Here is a 23,584-nt window from a genome sequence, read left to right as displayed (position 1 = left end):
AAGGATTTGGTAAAAAAAATTACAACACGTGTTATAGGATTTTTTTTTTTTTTAATTTTTTAATTTTTTTACGGTTTATAGAGACTAAGTGAGATTGATTAAATCTATTTTCTTAAAAACAAAAATTAAAATTAATTAAAAAATTTAACGTTAAAAAAAAAAAACACAAAGGGTAGCCAAACCATCCCAATGGGGTGGATTGGCCACCCAAATGAAGATTGAGGGGTTGGTGGGGTGGCTCGAGAGCCACCCCCAACCCTTTCGGGGTGGTTGAATCCACCCCCATGTGGTGGGTTGGCCACCTTTGGGTTTTTGTTTTTAAATAGTTTAGTTTAGTTAGAAAATGATCTTTTTAGCAGACCTTGGTAGTTTGATGTATCATTTTAACACACTTGTAAAACAACTGTTATTTCAAGTGGCTTTTTTATATTTATCCCTAAGATTATATATTGAATCACACATTTACCATATATGATATATCTATAAGGTGCCGGAGAGGATGCTGAAAAGGGAGAACAAAAAAAAAAAAGGTAGGAAAGGTGATTTATAACTTGTGCTTTGATTAAATGTTGAGAATATGATTGCATAGTAAATCATGCATAATACTATACAAGAGGGCCCTATATATATAGTCAGTCTAATGATATACGTACCAATAACCAATGTGGGACAAGGTACATATGGTGCAATATACAACATAACCTTCCAACAGCATAAAGCCTCCTTACAAAAATTACATTGCAGCAATAGTTTTCAGGGTTTAAAATTTTAAATGAAAAGAAGGTATGTAATTTGAGGCATTCTGGCTTCTATAGGGGCTCACATTCAAAATTAGTATGCTCCAACAAGGGTCCAAGCCTAACCAGCTTAGGGATGACAACATTGTTCCTAACAGAACACACAAGCTGGTTTTCCCACTGCAGAGCCGATCCCACAACATTTGCTCGTATGGTTAGTGCAAACACACGGGGCCATCTTTCGGCTTCATACGAACTAAGAGCAGTTTCTATAGAGGCTGGCTCAGAATTGATTGCATTGGCAAGCTTTCTTGCCAGAACTACTGCATCCTCTAATGCACAGCAAGCACCCTGCCCAAGATTGGGAGTCATTGGGTGCCATGCGTCTCCGACTACAACAACTCCGCCATTCGAAGCCGCAGGGGTGATGGCCGGCCACAACCAACGGTCGACAAGCGGTGTTCTACTGATTGTTTCATCAGGGCTACGATCTATGATGTTCAACAAGTCCGAAGGCCAGTTACTGACTAGCTCCTTAGCTTGCTTCTTCAACACAATTGCGTCGGTAATTTTTGGACCTGTAATATGATATGCCCCACTCCAATCATTAAAACAAAGAGTTATCCTGTACAATAAGTTTGTCTTACGGCACACCTGTTCGTAAGGGTGTACAAACTGGATGGTTATAACCGCCCTGCAACCGTTCACTGCTTATAACCGCATAACCACTTTGGTAGGCTGTTATAAAAAACCGCTAACCACTTATGGCGGGGTGTTTAGCAGTTTTAGGAGTAAAGAAAAGCGGTTAATAACCGCTAACCGCCTACCTTTATATATTATAATATAAATATATATTATATATTAAAAATATAACATTAAAACGACGCAGTTTTGGTGTTCACCAAAACAGTGTCATTTTAAATACGAATTAAGGACAGAGTTTCATCATATCTTTTTTTTGGGAATATTTTGACCCAAAACTATTTACAATAAGCCCAAAAAATAGGCACAATGAAGGCCCAAAACACCTTAAAAAGCCCAAAAACCCATATAAAAAAAGCGGTTATAAAACCGCCGGTTATTGGTTTGAATAACCGCTAACCGTCAATTATAAAATAACCACTAACCGCCTAAGCGGAGTAGTTATTAAAATTCAATAACCCCTTAGGCGGTTGCGATTTTAGCTAATAACTGCTAATCGCAACCGCTTATACATCCCTACCTGTTCGAGCAATGGAGTCCAAACATACTCTCTGTATGAGCTGCTCAACAACCCTATTGCATGATATCAGAGTCTTTCTTTTCAAATCAAAGTATGCTTTTGATTAAAACCTCAATCTTGACATTGAAAAAGTGTCTGTAGAACAGGCTAATGTAGAAGGAATAGAAAATAGACCTGGGGATGAGCAGTTGAAGCAGATGAACCAGTATACTTTTGTGGGAGAAACAGGAACATATCCAGCACGCAAGCCTCTACCATATATGTAATTCACTTTTGGTTCAAACGGCTGCCCTTCAAGATAACTTGCAAGCCCACGGAAAGCACAATGGCCAGAGTACCTCGATTCAGAGAACCCCATCCACTTTGCTATCGGAGAGCGGATCCCGTCGCAGCCAATTACAATCTGTTGAAAAGACTTAAATGACACACACATTTGAGTAATTATGCATTATAATTAGAAATATTAAGGAGCGGGTTCCTCTTTACAAAGAGCGCTTAGATTATAAATGATGTTGTACGAGTTGAGCTGAATTTATATGAGTTCTACCTATTTAATAAATGAGCATAAATTTGTGTTCAAGCTCGGTTCACTTGATTAATGAATTGAACTAGAGTGCAATTTACATGAGCTCAGATCGAGCTCTTTATTAACAGTTCGGTTCATTTACAATCGTAGGTATTTTTGTGGGGTTGGGGTGGATCGTCTGAGAATCCCACCACCCTCCGCAGAGGGGATTTCTCTGTTGCCACCCCTTCTTTATTTATTAATTTTTAGTGGATATTCAGAGTAATTGATATGGTGTAGAATTATGAAGTGTAAAACTGAGATTATATTTAATTAACCTTTGCATATAATCGAGCCCCGTCCGCAAGTTCCAACAAAAATTCACCATTTTCACTACGCTCAATGTTGGCCAGCTTCGAAGAAAAATGAACCGTATCTGGTGGCAGTTGATTCAGAAGAGTCTCCAAAAGTATCCTCCTTTCCACAGCACGGACCTCTTGGCTGTGCCATAATTATATAATTAATTACTATTACCAATAGAAAGAACAAAGAAAATTTCCTACAAGACTAAGGAGTGTTAAATCACTATTTTTTCTAAAAGCTTAAACTAATAAGAATGGATAAATTTAACTCTCTCACATGTAGGCTTAAACTCCATTTTAATAGGTAAAGCCCAACACGTGAAATATTTAATTTAAATGGGGTTGATTTGATGGAGTCAAGGTTCGATCTAGGACCTTTGGCTCTGATACTATGTTAAATTATCAGTTATCCCAAAAATTTAAACTAATAGGAAAAAATAAATTTAATAACTTAATCATTGCTTTAACAAAGGAGAAAGAAAATGCAGCCTAAAACATGAAAAATTCGTACCTTTCATCTTCATCTTTGAATCTGAAGGAGCGCAGCTCCCTCCCATCTTCTGACTTTATAACCATCCTGCACAGCTGATACCATGAACAAGGTGAGAAAAATGTCATGAATTCTATTTCTTTTTACTCTTTCATCACATTTTAAAGTGTATCCCATAACTTTCTTTTCAGAAAAATAGCTATAGTTCTATGGCGATCCACATATAACTTTTATTCAAGTTTAATAATCTCTTGCATGGAATTAAATGCTACATGAACTCCCTCTTTTATTCTCTCAAGAGATTATTCCATAATGTGACAGTTGTCACTTTTAGCTTTTTACTATAACGTTTTTTAATCCCATCTGCTTACTCTGTTTCTACAATTGCCAGACACACCAAAGAGTAAGCACTTGAGAGTGTAAATGAAGGAATTCGTGAAGGAATTCGTGTAGCATTTCTCATCAAATAATTTAACGTTTAAAACCATTTTAGTCATTGATCCATTGATCATGAGTGAATTGAAGAGGAAAATGAACATATATATATACCCTTGGATTTCAAGAAACTGTCTTCTGAGATCGTTTCCTACTCCTATTGTATCCAACACCCGCCACCCATTCTTGAAAAGGGTGAGTGAAGTTCCACCAGTCCGAAGAGAGACTGCTTGCTCAAGCACCTTTGATCCAATTCCGAGCCTGGTTTTACACAAGGATGGGAATTATAAAGCATGCAGTAGATTATTTCAAAAGTAAAGAGCAGAAAAATTAATGATAAAAAAAAAAGAAAAAAGATTGCCTTAACATTATCTCAATATTCAAAGTACGTAAGAAAGTTAAGCATGCCCAGAAAAAAAAAAGGAAATTAAGGCTCCGTTTACTTCGACGTAAAATGATTTCTAGAAAATGATTTCCGTATTTTACGGTCTTTATTTCGATGTAAAATAGTGATCAACGGAAAATATTTTTCTTTTGACCGAAAATTCTTCTTTAATTTTCGAAAAATAGTTTACGGTTTTGAAAACCGTAAACCATTTTTCGACTATGAGCATCTCATTCTTAAATCGATGGACCTTGCCAAGACCCACCCAGAACCTCGCTAGAACTTGACCGGGACTCGCTCGGAACCCGCTCGGGACCCACCCAAGACCTAACCAAGACCTGCCCAAGACTCGCTGGGACCTGCCCGGGACCCACCTAGGACCTGCCCGGAACTTGCCTGGGACCCGCTTGGGACCTAACCGGGACCCGCCTGGGACCTGACCGGGACCCTCCTGGACCCACCTGGGACCTGCCCAGGACCCACCCGAGACCTGACCGGGACCCGCTCGAGACTTGACCGGGACCCGCCTGGGACCTGCTCGAGACTTGACCGGGACCTAACCGAGACCCGCCCGAGAACTGATCGAGACTTGCCTGGGACCCCGGCGGGACTTGCTCAGGACTTGACCGGGACCTAACCAGGACTTGCCCGGGACTAGACCGGGACCCGCCCGGGACCTGCCCAAGACTTGACCGGGACCCGCCCAAGACTTGACTGGGACTCGCCTGCGACCTGACCGAGACCCGCCCTGGACTTGCCCGAGACCTCGATGGGACCCGCCCTGGACTTGCCTGGGACCTCTACGGGACCCGCCCGGGACATGCCTGGGACCCCCCTAGGACCTGCCCTAGACTTGTTCGAGACCCGTCCGGGACTTGTTCGAGACCCGCCCAGGACTTGCTCGATTGGGTCCCGTTAAGTCTCCGGTAGGTCCCGGCGAGGTCCCGAGCAAGTCCTGGGCGGGTCCCGGTCAAGTCCCATCGGGCTCCCGATCAAGTCCCAGACAGGTCCTAAGAAAGTCCCGATCAGGTCCCAGTCAAGTCCCGGGTAGGTCCCGGCGAGGTCCCAAACAAGTTCCGGTTAAGTTCTGGCGGGGTCCCGGGCAGGTCCCTGTGGGGTCTCGAACAAGTCCCGTGCAGGTCCCGGCGGGGACCTTATTGGAAAAAAAATATATAAACAAAGATATTAAAAAAAAATTATTTTTCGTGTGCAAGGTAAATACCGTAAAATGTTTTCGACGGAAAATATTTTCAGGGAAAATAACTTTCTTGAAAATATTTTACAAAGGAAATCATTTTACGTCGAAGTAAACGGAGCCCAAAAGAAAAAAGAAAGTTTATTTCCTGGCTATCATTTCTAAGAGACGTCGTACATCTGTTTTCAAATCAACCATTGGATCTCATTTGACTCATACAGATTCAATGATTGATTTGAAGAAAAGAAAAAATGTATGGAGATGAACCAAAAATGTACCGAAACTATAGAAAAAGCATGTCACTTTGTTCCAAAATAAAACAATCACTTTTTGTTATATTTTTTCCTTAATTATCTCTTTTTTCCTTAATTATCTCTAGAGCAAACCCCAGAGTTATTAAATAAGAGCATGCTTACATTAATTTCTTCAACTTATTTCATTTTGTACGAAATTTAGGACGTCACGGCTCCTCGAAATGGCCAACAATTTCGTCTTTATGTACTAAAACCTTTCACAAAATAGAACAATTTGTATAGGGATTTGGCACAAATCAAGTCTTTTGTGCCTTTCATTAGGAGGATGGCATATCAGCGTAGAACAACAAAAGTGAGTGTTGTGGAAACACTAAACTAAATCCATCCTATATCTACAAAATTCAAAGAACAAATCAAAAGATAAAGATAAATATTTGGTGTTTTCATTTTATCCAATTAATTTTGAAAGAATCGTGCCACATCAATCAGTAAATTTATGAATAATGCTATAAGTTACTTTTTATGTCTATATTGTGTCACACCAAGAATTATATGACTTTTAAAATTACTAGTAGAATTATAATCGATTGTTATTTAATTTTGATTAAATGATGATTTTGAAAATTACCTTATTCTTAAAGTGACACAAGAATGAGTTTTAAAATTACTCTAAATTAGCGCAGTTGGTGAAGCAGAGAAAAATTAAACAAACACCGAAAAAAACATATGGGACAAACAAAAAACAATATATATATATATATATATATATATATATATATATACTAGAATTGAGATTCAATAAATTCCAACCGGTGAAGGGCAAGTGCAGTTGAAAGGCCGGCTATCCCCGCGCCGACGATGACAATATCCTCCTTTCGTGAAGAAGCCTGAGCTTTGATGTTTGCTACAGTGATGGGTTTAATTCGGGTTGAAGATTGAAACCAAGATTGGTTCTGTGAGAAAGGCGGTGACCGATGAGTGTTCAGGTACAGAAGATTGGAAGAGATCGCAGCCATTGATGTTCAGGGATGACAAGAGAGAATGATGAGAGGTTTATCAATTATCAGCAAAGGAAGAAAACTAGTGGTGGAACTGAAGTTGTACGACAGTTGAGCTGTTATTTTTTACCAGATTTTTACCGGGAAAGTCTTCAAAAGCCTGTTGGGCCCTTGGCAGGATGTTCGTTAGCCAGGCCTCGTTTAGGATGGGCCGGATCTTCGGGTCAAGTCAAGCAATTCCATTTCGTGGTCCTAATGCTATTCAATGAAGATGTAGCAGAAATTTTCATGGGCCTGGGCCCTAGGCCCTAAATCCTCACAAACCCAGCCCAAAAGCTATTCATAACGATAGTTCCATGGTCTGTCCCAAATTTGACATTTTGGTAGGAGCTTACTTCTTAGGTATAACTTCTCCTCAGCCTGGAAAAACCCAACAACGACCATAAGGTAGCAGGGACATAACTGTCATTTGGTAAATTATCATATAATTGTCATTCAATTGAGATTATGTTATAGTAAAAAAATAATAATAATGATGACTAATTTTTACTCTAATGTCTCTATTTAATGGGATTGGATTGCTGATTAACATTAAAAATTACATTTTTATTTCATAATTATTTCATAATAATGTTAACGTGACAGTTTTAATTAACTTTTGAATCGGTTAAAAAAAAAACAAAGATCGGTTGAGATTGTCAGGTTAACCTCTTTAAAATAAAAAATTAATATTATTTAGTAAACCACTATATGACGGTCATATAATTAGGATGACGTGTGAGCTAAAATTAGATATTAATTATTATTTTTTAAATGCTGTTATCAAAATATATAACAGTTTAATAAATTGGATTACCCATAATAAAAATGTAGTTTTCTGGTGCTTTAGAGACGGTAAATTTGAATGCCCCAACTGTCAACCTATATGTACCATGCTGTCTCCTCTGTGTGTCTATGTGATGGTTCAGTATGAATTTGCTTTGAAAGTTTTGCACGCACCGTTTCAGAGCAAGAACGAGGGAGATTTGGGAGACCAAAAGTTGTAGGAAAGGATAGAGGGTGGCTCTTTTAGCTTTTAACAAGTAAAAAGTGAGAAAGAGAGAAGAAGCTTGTTAAAGAATGGACACTACCAGTAGTACCGGCAATAGTATTACTAGAAGTAACATTAGCATTGTGACGGAACAGAGAAAGGGAAATCTGCTTCAGGGAATCCGAATTGAGAATCCGTTTGCTTTGAAAGTGGGTCAAGTATTCACTGGCTTTGGTATCGGCTGTGGTATTGGCATCGGCGTTGGCCGCCCAATAAATCTAGGTAACACCCTCCTCCCCCTCATACTTTCTCTGTGACAGTCTGTCTCTGAAAGCCTGAATTTTTGGGACGATGGACTTGAGAAAGCTCTTCAAACCCAAAGATGGTGAAACCCATTTAGAATTAGTGATTAAGAATCCATATTGTTTTTTTTTTTGTTTTTTTTTTGTTTCTGTTTTGGGTTTTGCCTCTGTTTGGTTGGTGGGAAAGTGTAGGAAATGGCAACGGATTATTTGTTTTATTTTTTTGCCATTTGGGTTTTGTAGGAATGTGAATATTTGCTTAAAATTTTATGGAGACCTTTTGAAAAATAAGTTGATATGGTTTTTGTTTGTTGAAACCTATTAATTTAATCTGAACTTGGTGTTTTGCTAATGCTGTGCATGTTTTTTGGGTGGTTTACTTGGAGCTACTCAAAATAATATATTAAGACTCTTCAACATTGCCCATCATCATACAAGTGAATGCATTGTCGTGGTTAATGTTGTGTAAAATTTGTTTCTACGGAGGCATGTTTGTATGTCCCCATTCATATGTCCGCATTCAAAAGTCTATTGCCTTCTATCATCTGGTAAAGTTTTTATTATTATTTTTATAATTTTTTTAACAATTTATTGTTTCAATTAATGCCAAATACGTAGGTTCAATCACTAGAATTAATTCATCATAATTGTGTCATATCATGTAATTTTTGAAAGATGGCTCCCATATCATGTTTGCTCTGAGCCAGCTGGGTGGCAACTCCTGTGCTGATCACTTATAAAAAATGAGTGCATGCTACCACTGACCCTGCGACTTGGTGCAAAATTGCCATGCCAGTTTTTGATCCCCAGGACAGTAATGTACCCCCCCTTCATGAGCTTACTAAGTGATTATTGTGGCATTGCCATCCTTTTTTGGTTTGATTACCCACTCAACTAGCTTGATATCCAGCTTGTGAACAAGACCCTTATTCACTGAATTAGTTGGTCATGAACTAGCCAAGATTAGCTAACCATAAGCAACAAGGTTATATAGAGCTATCTGAGCAGTACTTATGACCAAATATGAGCATATAATGCTAGGGCATTCCATTTAAGGGGCTTTCAAAGAAGGAACCCAGAGTGTGCAGCCCCTGAGTACCGCCCTAATCCTACTCTAGTTCTCCTAGGGAATTCTCTCCGTGGTTTGGTATTCAATGTCAAGGTGGCAATTGACCATTGATTCAGGTTATCCCTAATGAAGTGGTATAACTTCTAAGGACGGCCTTACTAGAAACTCTTGGAATTTCATGTGGCAATTTGAGTGACTGCCTCCTTTAACAGGGTAACAGACAATAATTGTAATAGAGCTCATGGCGTTGAGATAGGACTTGGCCCCAGAATTTTTTTAGCTGTAGTTGTTAAGTTCTTTCAAAGTTTTGGCTTGTATTTGAGTATTTTTAGGCTCTGTCTGGGCAATTTAGTTTTTCCCAAGGTTTGCTATAATTTGTAAGTGCTTCCTTTTGATTGGTTAATAAAAGTGCTTATTACCCAAAAAAATAAGTAAACAAAATTGTGATCATCATGTAGACCCAATTTTCATGTAAATCATTAGATTATGGAGTTTGAATGGCAAAACACCCATTTCTTTACAACCCTTTTCTTGTTTTGACTTCTTATGGTACTCTTACTTGAATTAAACCTCTTCTCTTTGTTTGTTCATTCGTGAATGTTTTGTGTGCATGACCAGACCAACTATACTTGACTTTCCTTCACCATGCCCTCTATGGGACATTTCTTTCACTCTTGATAATGCATTTGAGTCTTATTTTATTTTTTCAAACCATTCTTTACTCATTAAAAGCAAAAGCATAAAACGAACTAGAAAATGTGTTGCTAGTCATCTTTCTCATTTGAAAGTACTTACAACTTCACAAATCCCAATCTAACTCAATGGGGCTGCACAAAATTGTCCCCAAAGTTATATTTTCCTCAAGCCTGAAACATAATGCAAATCATGGATGCAACTTAAGTTTTCCTTGCAGCTAACTTTGGTGTAGTCACGCAAGATTAGGTTCTAATATTGCTGATAACCACAATGGATATAAAAGAGTTTGATTAGTGAATGAATGCTTAGTAGAAACATCCCGTGGATGCTACTCTGCCCCACCACCTCCCCAAAAGAGAAGAAGAAAAAAAAAATAAAAATTCCCCGGACTCAAAACACACAAATATAGAAGTTACAGTTCTTTCAATGATTTAAAACCATATTTGTTTGCTCATTAATCTTTCTATTTTATTATCCTACAAAATGCTATAGCTTGGCTTTTAAACTTTCTATTCTATGCAAAGTTCTGTTTGTATATTTTGTGATGATTGCTTATCAGAGGAGTGCCTTTAGATATCATTGTTTTAGATTTCCATCAAATACTGAATTCATCCTTTCTATAGTTACAAGTAAAGCAAGGATGAAAGTAAGATTGTTTGGTTGATGAATTTCTTGATTTGATCAGATGAGATTAATGGGACATTTGTTGTCGTGTCCTAATGATAAGTGATACTATTGAGTAGGGGCTTGGTTCTTTGTTTATGTTATCAGCGAATGTTATTTTACCAGCAAATTTTGTTTCGAACTATTTACCAGGTGCAGTACCAATGCTAAATCAACTCACAAGTGCCACCAGAGGAGCAACTGATGCTTTTTCTGGTGTTAGCAGGCATGTGAATGACTCTGTAAGTCAAATGTTGTTTTTTATTTGTTTTCTACTAATTTCTTAATGTGTTTATTTAGCAACTCACACTCTTAATTAAAAAATTTTACTGTCATCTATCCTTCTTTAGTTGAGGAAGTTGGGAGCTAAGAGTATTGAAGCAGGCGTAGGATGTGGTGTTGGCTTCGGCCATGGTTTCGGAGTTGGTATGTCACACTATACTCTCAAGGAAAGAAATCAGTGCTATTATTATTCTGATTTATATATGAGTATCACTAAAATTGTAAAGCTTAAGGGCCATAGTCCAGGATGTTTGCATTGAGCAATCATTCATTGGTCAAACTCTTTTCTTTAAGGGAAGGGAAATGATACTAGGTGAAAATATGGCTTTATAGCAGTTTATACAAATTATGGCATTCTATAGTAGTAAAACTAGTTCAAGAATCAACACTTCTTTCGAATATGAATTCTTAATCAAATTTAATGTACATATCTATATTACTAAATATGACTAACCTTGTGCCATATCAAATAGGAGTATTGATAGAATAAATATGAAATGCTAAACATATGTCATGAAGTTATTGTTATCTAGTATTGATGAAATGAAATTTCAGAATAATTTTTTGATATTTTTGTATCTTCTCCTCTTAGAGCATTCACATTGGTTTATGTATATTTTTATGCAAAATGGCTAATCAAAACCCACTTTATCTAGTTTAGCTAATGAGTTTTAAAAGACACTATACATCCGATTATCTATTTTTCTATTTATATTTTATTTTTTTATTTTTTATAAGGATTGTATTTTTCCTAAAGATCCTATTTTTCAAGTTTTTGGAAAAAAGAGATGTGGAGAGAGAAATAGTAGGAGAAAATTTTGGGAAAAGAGAGATGTGGAGAGAGAAATAGTATATTAATGAGATGGGTGTGTGAATAGTGCCCACTACATGTAGCGGTGCCTGTTCACAAATGCAAAAAAAATTTATTTTGCATTTGAGATGCATAATCCAATGTAGAGGGTTTTTCAATGTTTTGCTTATCTATTTTAGATAAAAGTAAGAAATGGCTAAGCCATTGTAAGTGCTCTTACATGGTAGAATTCATGTGGGACCCATCATGTGAGAGGGGTAGGTCCGGTCTAAAAGTGCTGAAATAGAGCTGCCCTTGGTATTATTACCAATTTAGTTATTTGTTCCTTTTCTTAATGAGCCTATCATTACTTGTTAGTCATTTTAAGCATGGAGTTGATTGCTGTATCAATACTTCTATTGCAAATGGTTGTATAGATTTTGAATGGCATGGACTGATGCAGCCAGTAATACGCTTTCAGAAAACAAGATCAAAGATGAAATTATTTTAAAAAGTGGTGCCTTTGGAGGGAAAGAAATAATCAAAATTTTGAGGACCGAGAGAGGACGTTAGAGTAGCTCAAGTCCTTTTTTTATTCTCTTTGTACTTTGACAATTGCGTTTTTAGCTCCTTTGGTGTTTAGTTTTAATGATTTTTTTGTTCTTTTTCTTCTTCTAGATAAGTGTTTCTCTTATATATTTCCTGTGTATCTGGGCTCTGCTTTGCGCTTTTAATGATATTTCAATTACTTATCAAAATTATTTTTTTCTAAAGAGACATTGTAAGTAGCCTATATAAATTAAAGGCATCCATACAGTTTAAGCTTTAGAGTAAGAACAGTAAAAATTTAGCACTAAAGCTTTAAGGGTGTGATTGCCTTCTTCTTCCTTTGTGTGATTACTTAGGAAACCTAGGTGTGATTGTATATATAGGCTTTATCTTTTCCTTTTCTCCTTCAATTAACTGTTTTCATACCAAACATCCATCATATTCCTTCACGATTCAATATTCTTTATAACCTAGCCATCTCGAAGTCCTTAAAGAATCACATAAAATCCAAGAAACCTTCACAAACTTATGGAGAAACCTGAACTACTGTAAAAAATTTTAAGATCCTGCATCATATTTGGTATCATAGCCCAATACTCTTTCTGTCCTATGCCCTGGACACTTTCAAAGGGTTCTACTCATCAAAAATGAAAAAAATGAAAGAGAAAGGGCACTTTGAAGATGGGCCAAGTCCGTTTGAAACATTGTGCCTTTGACGCTGTCAACACATGCAAGTCATTCCCTAGACTAGTCAATACAAGATGTATTTCAGGTGTTTCCAATTTGTAAGGTGTTGACGATAAAAGGGTGCCCTCTTGACATAGCTAAGCCTATTTAATGCTTCATTTGACTACTTCTACTTTTTCGGAATTTCTAGATTTATGCTCTTCTTTCTCTACGGAATAGGGGTCTCTTGTATACTCCCTGTGTACATGGGTTGCGCCCTTCTGCGCGTTGCTTGAATATACATTATTTATATAAAAAAAAAATGTTTCATTTGACATTAATGCCTGTTCACCCGCATACAATAAGAGAATTTTATACATATATGCTGCCTTATTTGTACATTGTAACTATCAATTGTGTATGATATCTGAGACATTGATTTTACATGGCAGGACTTGCTGTAAAACCTGGGGTGTTGCATCAAATTCAATCTTGTCTTGTAGTATGTATTTTTCTCTCTCCCTAGTTACCATGGATGTATCACCTGTCATCATTTGCTGTTCATGTGTCTGAAATTTAAATTCTTAATTTGCTAGCAAGCAATGACAAAGATAATGTTGAAGTTTGGAATTGCTCTCACTTTACCCATTGGACAAGGTGCCCTTCCAGCGTCTTCGCAAAGTGGTATGAGCATGATGAATCAAACGTCTTTGCAAAGTGGTATGAGCATGCTGAATCAATCCTTAAACCAAAACCCAATGGGAAGTATCATACAGTTGGGAACCAAATTGTCTGAAGACACATCTCAAGGCCTACCCGGATATGGAAATATTGGTTCAGGTTCAACTTATGAGAATTTTGCATCAAAAGGCACTGCAATTGACTCACCTTTGGGCAGTCGAACAGAAAAGGTTCTTAACAGTTTTCTGCAGAATCCAGTTTTGAAAGGCGAGGACACCGAGAATGACTTGGTAAGTAACTGATGATCTGCTTGTTACTGTTTTGAATTTTGATGAACTAGTGAAGAACCTGTTTTGAGTTTTGTTTTATTTGATTTGAAATATATCTCTAACTAGTATGATATTAGTTCCTGGAATCCACCTAATTACCAATACATTAAAAATTGCTTTAAGAGTTCTAAGAGTTGTTAACTGCATACGTGCATTTCATGGACTATTCGGAAGAAGATCACCATCCATAAGATCCTTCTGCAATTTCTTGCTTTGGTTACTCCTTAAAAGTATCAGTACCATGTAAAATTATGTAACAATGTCATTAATACAATATAATTTAATTCAAGATCTCTCTCTCTCTCTCTCTATATATATATATATATATGTGTGTGTGTGTGTGTGTGTGTGTGTGTGTGAGAGAGAGAGAGAGAGAGAGAGAGAGTTTACTTATAAAAAAAGAAGAGTTCCACCTGGTGCAACTCTATGACAATGTTACACCACACAATAATCAGATGTTGGATCAATATGTTGCCACACCTACCGTTGGATTACTTGATATCCACATGTTCATTATGCCTGCCTAGATGATCAGAGATTAAAAACCATCTGATCTACAAAAAAGTTCAAAAGTATATTTTTTAAAATATTTTGAAAACCTATTGAAACTATGAGTTTTTAGATTGGATATCAAGTTATATTTGATTGATGTGTGGAAACATTTAATTCAATGGTGGACTTGGTAAAACATTAATCCAAATAAAAGTTCTTGAATGGTGTGATCTTACAAAGAGTTACGCCAAGTCCATTAGGTGTTATCTAGTATGAAATTCTAATTTGTGGATTTTACCTTTGTAGGCTGGACGTTTGCGGTCAGAAAACAACATGCTTCAAATGGTAATTTTAAAATGACTGGTGATTTTCAGCTCATTACAAGTCATGTTATTATTACATAGGAAAATGCTTACACCACCCAATGAGAAAACTCCATGGTAGCTGTTTACAAGACATTACAATGCTGTTAGATAACACTGCAACAATAGATGTTGCTGTGGAACATCAAATAAAATCTAACGAGACAAAAAGAGGGGAAGACTCCTGAAAAGGAAATTGTCAAAGTAATCTGCCTTCTCAAATTTTCATTATCGGTGATACAAGCCTAACTTAAATATAATGCTCATTGACATTCTAGACAGGCATTAACTACTTCCGTAAGTTTATAGATATGCAAATAAGAGTCTACTAAGACTTGTTGACCACACCAACTATGTTTTAGGTTCCTAAAACATGGAAATCAAGGACTGATTACTCAACCAAACATAAAAACCCTACTACACATTTCATGGACTTATTTTTCTAGGGAAGTTTGATCGGTTGGCTGCATTTGTCTCCCCTGGTTGCAAAAGCTCAACATCATGTTCATTGTCTTGTTTTCTGTTGCTTGAACTTTGGCTATCGGCTAGTCTACTATTTCCATTTCAATTTCTTGCTTCTTTTTGCCAATGGAAAGGGGCAGTGGACTAGGCTTTACTGATTGTTGTTGAGGGGCTTAATTCTGTTGGGCTGGAGGGTCTTGAGGACCATCTTGTGTTTAAATAACTTTGACATAGACCAGTTTCAAAGGAGAAAGTTGTGGTTAAAAAGTATAAAGAACAGCCTATGAAGTGTGCAGTCCATCTCATGCCCAATTTTAGGTGGGCTCTAAACAAAAGGGCTAGGGAGGCCTCTACTTTGGGTAAAGACCTGGGAGTAACGGGTTTTGAGAACTTGGTGATAGGTTGGTGATTCGCCCAACCTTGTGGCCCTCTGGTGGACTCGTTGACCGTCATTGTTTCCAAGATGGATGTTGAGTGTGTTGTGCATAATCCTTCGGGGGAATAAAGTCAATGTGTCTATGCCAGCCGGTATCCTTCCAGCCACGGTGGAACCTTGGGTGCTCCGGTTGAAAAACATTGTCCTCCTCCCCTTTCAGATTTCGCTGGTGATGTGGCTGAGCTGGTTTCCCTTCTTCCTGGGCTCTTCGTTGTGAAGTCTAGAGGCATTGATAGTAGGCTTGGAGGTATGCCTCGTCTGGTTAGGCAAGTAGACGTCCTCGAAGGCTCTGTGACCAATTATGTTTGCTTGAATAAAGTGGATTTGAGGGCTAGTCCTTCTGAGGAGGTTCTTCCCTCTAAGCTGAGCTCTTTGCCATCAAACCCAGAGTGGGTTTTTGTTTCTAAAATGGGGGTAAGCAGGTCGCATTGCTAGAGTCTTTTATCTCCTCTTCTCCTTCCAAAGAGGTGTTGCAAGGGGGCAATGCGAGTGTAGAGAAGGGTGAGGTTTTGAGTTTGCTGATTTGGTTGGGGTGTTGTGAGGGTTGTGGGTAGGAGCGACGCACTTGTTTGGATGTGGGTTGATATTACGTTCAACAGTTTCTAATAAGAAAAAAAGCAGGGACTTTGCCTTAAGCCTGGGTTTTGCAGACAGTGAAGGAAATCTGTCATTTTTGGGGCTTCCGTGCCAGGGTTTTGAAGAGGAGTTGCTTGCCTTGTCTTCGGCCATTGAAGTGAGCCACTTTGAGCAGGTGTCAGCCTCTTGCTCTAGGTGTGAAAAAAAAGGTAATAGAGAATTAAGAAGGTTATTTTGTTCCATAAATTATGTCGTGAACAGTGGTAACACTAGCTCCTGTAGAGTCAAGTGGAGGGCTTTACGTGTTTTTTATGAAGCCCAAGTTGTTATCTTGGAATGTGAGAGGATTGAGCTCAGATCTCCATTCTCTTTGATTGTGGTGGTATTTAGGAAGGCAAAAAATCCTTTAAGTTTGAGAATATGTGTTTAAAGGCTGAAGGCTTTGTAGACAGGGTATCACAGTGGGGGTCTTCTTATTACTTTCAAGACTTCTAGTTTCATTTTGGCTCATAAACCTAAGGCTTTGAAAGCTGATTTAAAAATCTAGAATGAGCAGGTGTTTGGCAACATGAAGTCCCATAAAAAAACTCTTTTGGAGGAGTTGTGTGTTCTTGATGGGTTGGAGGAAGAGAGAGCTTTAGTTGCTAAAGAGAAGTTGAGGAAAACCATGGCTATTAGTGAATTGGAAAAAGTTATCTTGTTGGAGGAGATTAGTTGGAGGCAAAAGCCAAAGGCTCTTTGGCTAAAAGAGGGTGATAAATGCACAAAGTTTTTCCATTGGGTGGCCAACTCAACTAGAAGAAACAACTCATTGAATCGATGTCAGTAAATGGCTCAGTTTCTTCTAATCAATTTGCTATCAAGGAATACATTGTGCAATTCTATGATAATTTGTTTTTAGAAACGTTCATCTGGCGGCTTAAGCTGGATGACCTTGCTTTTGACTTCATAGATGCGGAGGAAGGTTCTGGGTTAGATAGTTCGTTTAAGGATAGTGAGGTACTTGAGGTGGTGACAAGTATGAACTGTGATAAGGCACGGGCCTCATGGTTTTTTCTATGGCTTTTTTCCAAGCTTTCTGGGATGTGATCAAGGCTGACGATTTTCATGCTAGTAGCAAGTTTGAAAAAAGCCTTAATGCCACCTTTATTGCTTTCATTCTGAAGAAATCCAGACTATTGGTCTTAAGGACTTTCGGCCTAGTTGTCTTGTGAGTGGAGTTTATATGAGTATTGCCAAATTCCGTGCCAATAGGTTGAGAAGGGTTGTGGATAAGATTATTTTGGGGCTCCAGGGCTATTGGTCATAAGGACTTTTGGCCTAGTTGTCTTGTGAGTGGAGTTTATAAGATTATTGCCGAAGTCCTTGCCAATAGGTTGAGAAGGATTGTGGAGAAGATTATTTCGAAGCCCCAACTGCTTTTGTTAAGGGTAGAAAAATCCTTGATTCTGTTCTCACAGCAAATGAATGTATGGATAGTAGGATCTGAGCTGGTGAGCTAGGGGTGCTTTGCAAACTAGATATTGAGAAGACCTATGACCATGTTAATTGGGATTTCTTACTTGTTGAGGAGGTGTAGTTTCGGGGAGAAATGACATTCTTGGATAGCACAATTATATTTTTAGTGTGTTCTTCTGTTTTGGTGAATGACAATCCATTTGGTTTCTTTAGTAACTCCTGCAGTTTGAGACAAGGAGATTCTTTGTCACCTTTTATGTTGTTGTTGTTATGGAGGCCTTAAGTAGAATGTTTTCTCCAATCATTAATGAGGGTTTTCTCTCATGTTTTTTTTGTGGGGTTTAGGCACTCTAGTGGGTTAACATTTCACACCTATTGTTTGTGGATGATACTTTGGTTTTTTATGGGGCCAATCTTGACCACCTTCATTATCTGCGTGCTTTATTTTTATGTTTTTTTATGCTTTGAAGATGTCTATTATTTGGTTTTTTATGCTTTGAAGATTAGTATGGCTAAGTTAGAATTGGTTACTAAGGGTGATGCTGATAATGTGGTTGGGTTGGCTAGCATTATGGGCTGCGGGGTTTCTTCTTGCCTTTGAAGTATCTCGGTCTTTCGTTGGGGGCATCTTATAAGACTAAGTCTATTTGGGACGATGTTATTGAAAAGATAAAGCATTAGTTGGTTAGTTGCAGAAGGTTGTACTTGTTTAAGGGTGGTAGGGTTGCCCTAATAAAGAGCACCCTTTCTAATTTGCCTACATATTTCATGTTCCTCTTTCTTCTCCTCACTAGTGTTGCAAACTGCATAGAAAAGCTTCATCGAGATTTCTTATGGGGTGGGCTAGGCGAAGAGTTAAAATTTCACCTAGTAAGCTAATAGAGGTGTGTTATTTGATTTCTCAGGGAAGACTGGGAATTCGAAACTTGGTGATGTTCAGTTGTTCTCTCTTTGGCAAATGGCTATGATGCTATGTGCATGAGAGAGGCTTGGTGGAGAGTTGTGGTGGATTCTAAATTTGGCAATTTGTGGGGTGGGTGATGTTCTAATGATCCTCTTAGGTCGTATGGGGTGGGGTGGGGTTAAGGAAGAATACCATGAGGGGTTGGTGGATGTTTTCTAGTCATGTTGGATTTGAGGTGAGAGATTACTGTAAGATTAGATTCTAGCATGACATGTGGTGTGGGGATAAGGCCCTTAAAGAAGTCTTACCAGATTTATACAGTATTGCTTGCACAAAAGATGCTTCCTTAGCGGTTCACTTGGAGCTTTTTGTGGCTCCAATAAGTGGAAGTAAGCTTTGCTAGATTGGCTCATGATTGTGAGGTGGATGCCTTTGCTTCATTCATCAACATGTTGTACTCATTTAGAGTGAAACGAGGAGGTGAAGACAAAGCGTTAGTGGGCCTCTTTCAAATGAGGGTTGTTCGATGTTAGATCCTTCTACAGTGTCCTTGTTCGTAATTCTTATAGTTTGTATGAACGGTTTAGACACAAAAGGTGGAGGCTATTATATTATTTAACTTAATACAAACGTCCTATTATATAGGATTTGGAAATACCATAAAGACTAAACTACCCCTAAAACCCTAATGACTCAAACCCTAACTCTCCTAACACTCCCCCTCAAGCTGGAGCATATACATCATATGAATCCTGCTTGGAAGATACACACAAACGAAAAACAACTAGAAAAAGGTACTCTAACACTCCTCCTCAAGCTGGAACAACTTGGAGTACACAATTCAAACAACATAATTAAATAAACTTCAACACCAGTCGAAAACTCATGGGAAACTTGAACAACCAAGATTTGATCGGATCTCACCGCAAAACACCAAGGCCGGTTGGATACATCGATCACTAACAACATTGGATCGGTTCTCGCCAGAGAATCCAAGGCCGGTCGGATACAACGATCTTTGGGATCGGTTCTCGCCGTAAAACTCCAAGGCCAATCGGATACATCGATCACAACATTGGATCGGTTCTCGCTGGAGAATCCAAGGCCGGTTGGATACATAGATCACCAACAACCAACAACAAACACATGATTAACCAACAAGTTTGGTCGGAGCATCGGCGGAAAATGCTGAAACTCGCTGGAGATAGACAAAACATGCCGGCAGTACCTAAAACAGTGAAAAACATATGGGAAACAGTAACTGTAGGCTCGCCGGAGTAGCGTCGGAGCTCACCGGAACTTGCCGGAGAATACAAAACATTCCGGCCACTTCAAAAACGGCAACTACAGCATCAAACGATTACCACAGATCAATGTTTCAACAACAAAAACATCAAACAGCCGGAATTTTTTTTATTTTCCCAATGGCCGCAGCAACTTCGCCAGCCACCACAGACAACACCAACAATCACACCCAGCAACAAGAACTCGCATTCCAGCAGCAACAACACTGCTGGTTTTTTTTTTTTCACCGGAGGTGTTCCCGTCACCATAAAACAAAACAAAACAGCTCTACAAAGGCACTGCTCGTGTGGGCTTACGAGCAAGTGCTGCCACCAACAAGAGAAAAACAAAAACTAGCCCAAAATCGAAACAAGCTCTGATACCATGTTAAAGTTTGTATGAACGGTATAAACATAAAAGGTGGAGGCTATTATATTATTCAACTTAATACAAGCATCCAATTATATAGGATTAGGGAAATACCATAAAGAGTAAACTACCCCTAAAACCCTAGTGACTCAAACCCTAACTCTTCTAACAGTAATGATAGCATTTCTTTCCCTTGGAAGAGTATATGGCCGACTAAGGTTCCTTTGAGTGCGGCTTTTTTTGCTTGGTCGGTGGCCTTAGGGAAGATCCTTACCATGGACAACCTTAGGAAACGATATGTCATTGTGGTCAATAGGTGTTGTATGTGCAAGAAGAATGAGGAGTCCTTCGACCATCTTCTTATTCATTGTGAGGTTGCTTGTGCCTTATGAAATGTTATTTTCAATCGTTTTGGGTTGTCTTAGATTATGCCTAGATGAGTAGTTGACTTGTTTACTTGTTGGAGGGAGACTGTTGGTAGGACTTAGAGTGCTTCTGTGTAGAAGATGGTGCCTTCTTGCCTTTTGTAGTGTATTTGAGGGAAAACAAATAATAAAAGTTTTGAGAACCGCGAGAGGACATTGTTGGATCTTAAGTCTTTTTTCTTTAATGCTATTTTCTTTGGATAGTCACGATTGTATTTTGGTGCTTAGTTTTCATATATATATATATATATATATTTCCTCCTTCTAGCTAGGTGATTTTCTTGTATACTTCCTAAATATTTGAATTGTGTTTTATGCTTTTAATGATATTATTACTTGTAAAAAAAAATTCTGTGGCTGAAAATGGAAAGAAACATGAACGGATTTTTTTCCCCACCAAAACTTGTAGTTGATTTACTGCTTTAATTTACAAGAACATTAATCTTTCACCTTGCTTGAGCATCATTATGTGACATTGATTTCAGACACTATGTTTATGAAAGAAAAAAAAATCTTTATCCTTTGCCCATACATTCAGAATTATTTCACGAAAAAGGATCATCATGATTTCAAGGAAAATCTATTTGAAATCTCGCCGCAATCTTTCATAGATTCTCACCTCTCTAATGCAATAGATAATTTCCAATTCTTGTGGACTTGAGTTTTGATAGTAATATAGATAATGCCTAAATTTATATTCATGTATATTTACATCCATACATATATGCATATAATATGTATGTATTATATTACATATGTACCATAAAATATAGTCTTATATATTAGAGATTGTATTGTCTAAATTTGTAAGTAAGGTAATAAGATATAATATAAATAGTTCATTTGATGATAAAAGAAGATTATATATAATTTGATACCAATATAAGATTGATGAATTTGATTTTTTCAACTTCATAAATAAGAGTTAGTTTATCTAATTATCTCGAAGGATATAATCTTGACTTAATTAACTAGTAATTAGGTTGAATCTACAAGAATAATAAAATTTCAATGATGGTATTTGCTTTATGTGAGGAAATAATAAGTGAATGAAGCAGCCTGTAAATAAGTTGGAGATTGTATGGAAAAGTAAATGAATCAAGTTTGAACATGTAATCTAATTTGGTGTTGACCTGAAGCACTTGAAACAAAATTGAACAAACCAATTTAAAAATTTTATTACTTAATTTGATATGACTTGTCTCAGCCCTGGAGAGAAATGAAATGGTAATGGGTTTAGTCATCACCAGAAAATTTGCACTCTTTTTTTTTTTTTCTCCTGAAAGTTTCTAAGTTTATCATCCATGTAGCTTGAAGAATTTATTTAAATGGTTCAATTAAGTAGATTTTCCATGCATTCAGGTACTGAAACACCAGCAAGTCATTGAGGAGCTTATGGAGGAAAATGAAAAGGTTCGCCAAGTACTAGTGGAAGCTTTGAAAATACCACCCAGCAAGCTTCAAGCAACTTATTCAAGTAGAAACAAGTCTGTGTGTACTGATTGTTTCGAGTGCCGAAGAAAACAAAGGAAAAGTAAATGAAAGGGGAAAATATACTTAAGCTCCCTGAGCTGCTACCCGTTTTTAACATGATAATTAGCATAGACACCATGTAAGTGCTTTTACCACATAGAGTTCAACTTGACACTCTTTTGCCTGGGGGTGTAGTGTAGACTTTGATTTAGCCTGGCTGCCCAACTGTGCAGAATCATTCTCGGGGAAACACAAAAGTAGAAATCTAGATTACTTTACGAACAAATGTATTTGACAGATTTAAGCATTATATACAGAACAGTTGAAGAACTACTGATCACAGAGGCTTCTTTTTTTTTTTTCCTACTCCTTTTCTGCTCAGATCATGAGGTAATTAGTGCTCTTGTTTTGAGTTTCGGTTTTGTTATTTGTTGATACTTCTTTGAAGACTGGAAAGCAGTGTATTTTCTTTGTTGATTGAGTGCAACTTCTGTTTTTCTTGATGCATGTATCCCCTGCAGATCAATATATTTATGTTGCTATTTGTTGGAAATTAAATTGACCCAATAGAGAGATTCTATGTTTGTTTTTAAGAGTAAACTGCTCTCCCTACATTCATCATCTCTAGGGTAACCATAATTGGCACTTCAAATTTGAAGTGTGAAGTAGCCTCCCAAGTGACAGAGAATAACTGTTGGTTTGAGTGATTGTGCACTGAACATGTAACAGATCCCTTGTGTGTTTGTTTTACCCTTGTGAATGTGTCTATATGATTTTTAATGCATTGGAATGAGATTATATGGCATTTTTTTTTTTTTTAAAGCCACAAGGCTCGACACAAAATCTCATTACAGCATTTACAATGAACTCTTTATATTTAGTTTTTCTTAAAAAAATCAATAAAATTCATAAAAGGACCTATTTAACAAGCTCTGTTTACTTTAATTTTAATTATTGTCAAATACACTCCTACGTACCAAGAGTCAAAAAAGTGAAAGTTATAATGCTTTTAAGATTATTTTCTTACTTTCCCATCACCTAAAAAGAGTCTTACTTTCCCAAAAAGTGAAAGACCCATTTAAGTGAAAGAGTCTTATTTTTTATTTTTTATTTTTTTTAAGGAAAATCAATCTTATCTCATTAATAGAGGAATCAAGAGCATTAAAACTTTTACAATCACAGAACATAACATTCTGAAAGATCTTAGCCGAAGCTAAAAGATCAAAGTCGTAACTAAAAGATTACACATCAAAGACACCAAACATCCGCTAACCTATAACTAATCTTCAGTTGGAAAAACAGATCTGCTCTAAGCAGATACAAACTAATGCATAGGTAACTCTTATTCCTCGACCCTGGTATCAAAAGGACCCCTTGCCGACACACATCCTCCTGAACCCGAAAGCCAGGATATTGTTTACATCCACAACCCCAGGGGTATGGACCAAAATAACAAGCAAGGAGATCAAGAAAAAGGACATGGTCTTATTACAAGCAGTAAGAAAAACAAGAAAAATACACGGAAAATCAAAGCAATACAACTAAAAATTTTAAAAAAGGAGCACACTAGGCGGATGATAGCAGCCGGAAGAAAAGCCGATCGCGTGCTTGCCGGAAACCGATGCGTAGATGACGTTGGAAGCACATCGCGGTGGGGACGCGTGAAAAGACCCAGCAGAAGACAATAAACGGCAAAGCTGACG

General features: G+C 37.6%; 2 protein-coding genes across 2 annotated transcripts; one reads left to right on the top strand and one right to left on the bottom strand.

Annotated features, from left to right (window-relative positions):
- Positions 1-629: 629 nt before the first annotated feature.
- On the bottom strand, positions 630-6,660 carry LOC132175025 (monooxygenase 2). The gene is made up of 6 exons (XM_059586823.1): positions 6,396-6,660; positions 3,866-4,012; positions 3,338-3,403; positions 2,803-2,965; positions 2,134-2,362; positions 630-1,315 (listed from the first exon to the last, which is right to left on the bottom strand). The coding sequence occupies exons 1-6, from the start codon at positions 6,599-6,601 to the stop codon at positions 810-812; spliced, it is 1,317 nt and encodes a 438-aa protein (XP_059442806.1). The 5' UTR covers positions 6,602-6,660; the 3' UTR covers positions 630-809.
- Positions 6,661-7,523: 863 nt separating this feature from the next.
- LOC132175024 (uncharacterized) lies at positions 7,524-22,388 on the top strand. Its single transcript, XM_059586822.1, has 7 exons — positions 7,524-7,895; positions 10,497-10,585; positions 10,694-10,769; positions 13,083-13,132; positions 13,227-13,601; positions 14,439-14,477; positions 21,771-22,388. Exons 1-7 carry the CDS (start codon positions 7,703-7,705, stop codon positions 21,948-21,950), a joined length of 1,002 nt encoding a protein of 333 aa, XP_059442805.1. The 5' UTR covers positions 7,524-7,702; the 3' UTR covers positions 21,951-22,388.
- Positions 22,389-23,584: the final 1,196 nt, after the last annotated feature.

This window comes from Corylus avellana, chromosome ca3, assembly GCF_901000735.1.
Source record: "Corylus avellana chromosome ca3, CavTom2PMs-1.0".
NCBI lineage: Eukaryota > Viridiplantae > Streptophyta > Magnoliopsida > Fagales > Betulaceae > Corylus > Corylus avellana.
This window is presented reverse-complemented; position numbering and strand designations above follow the sequence as displayed.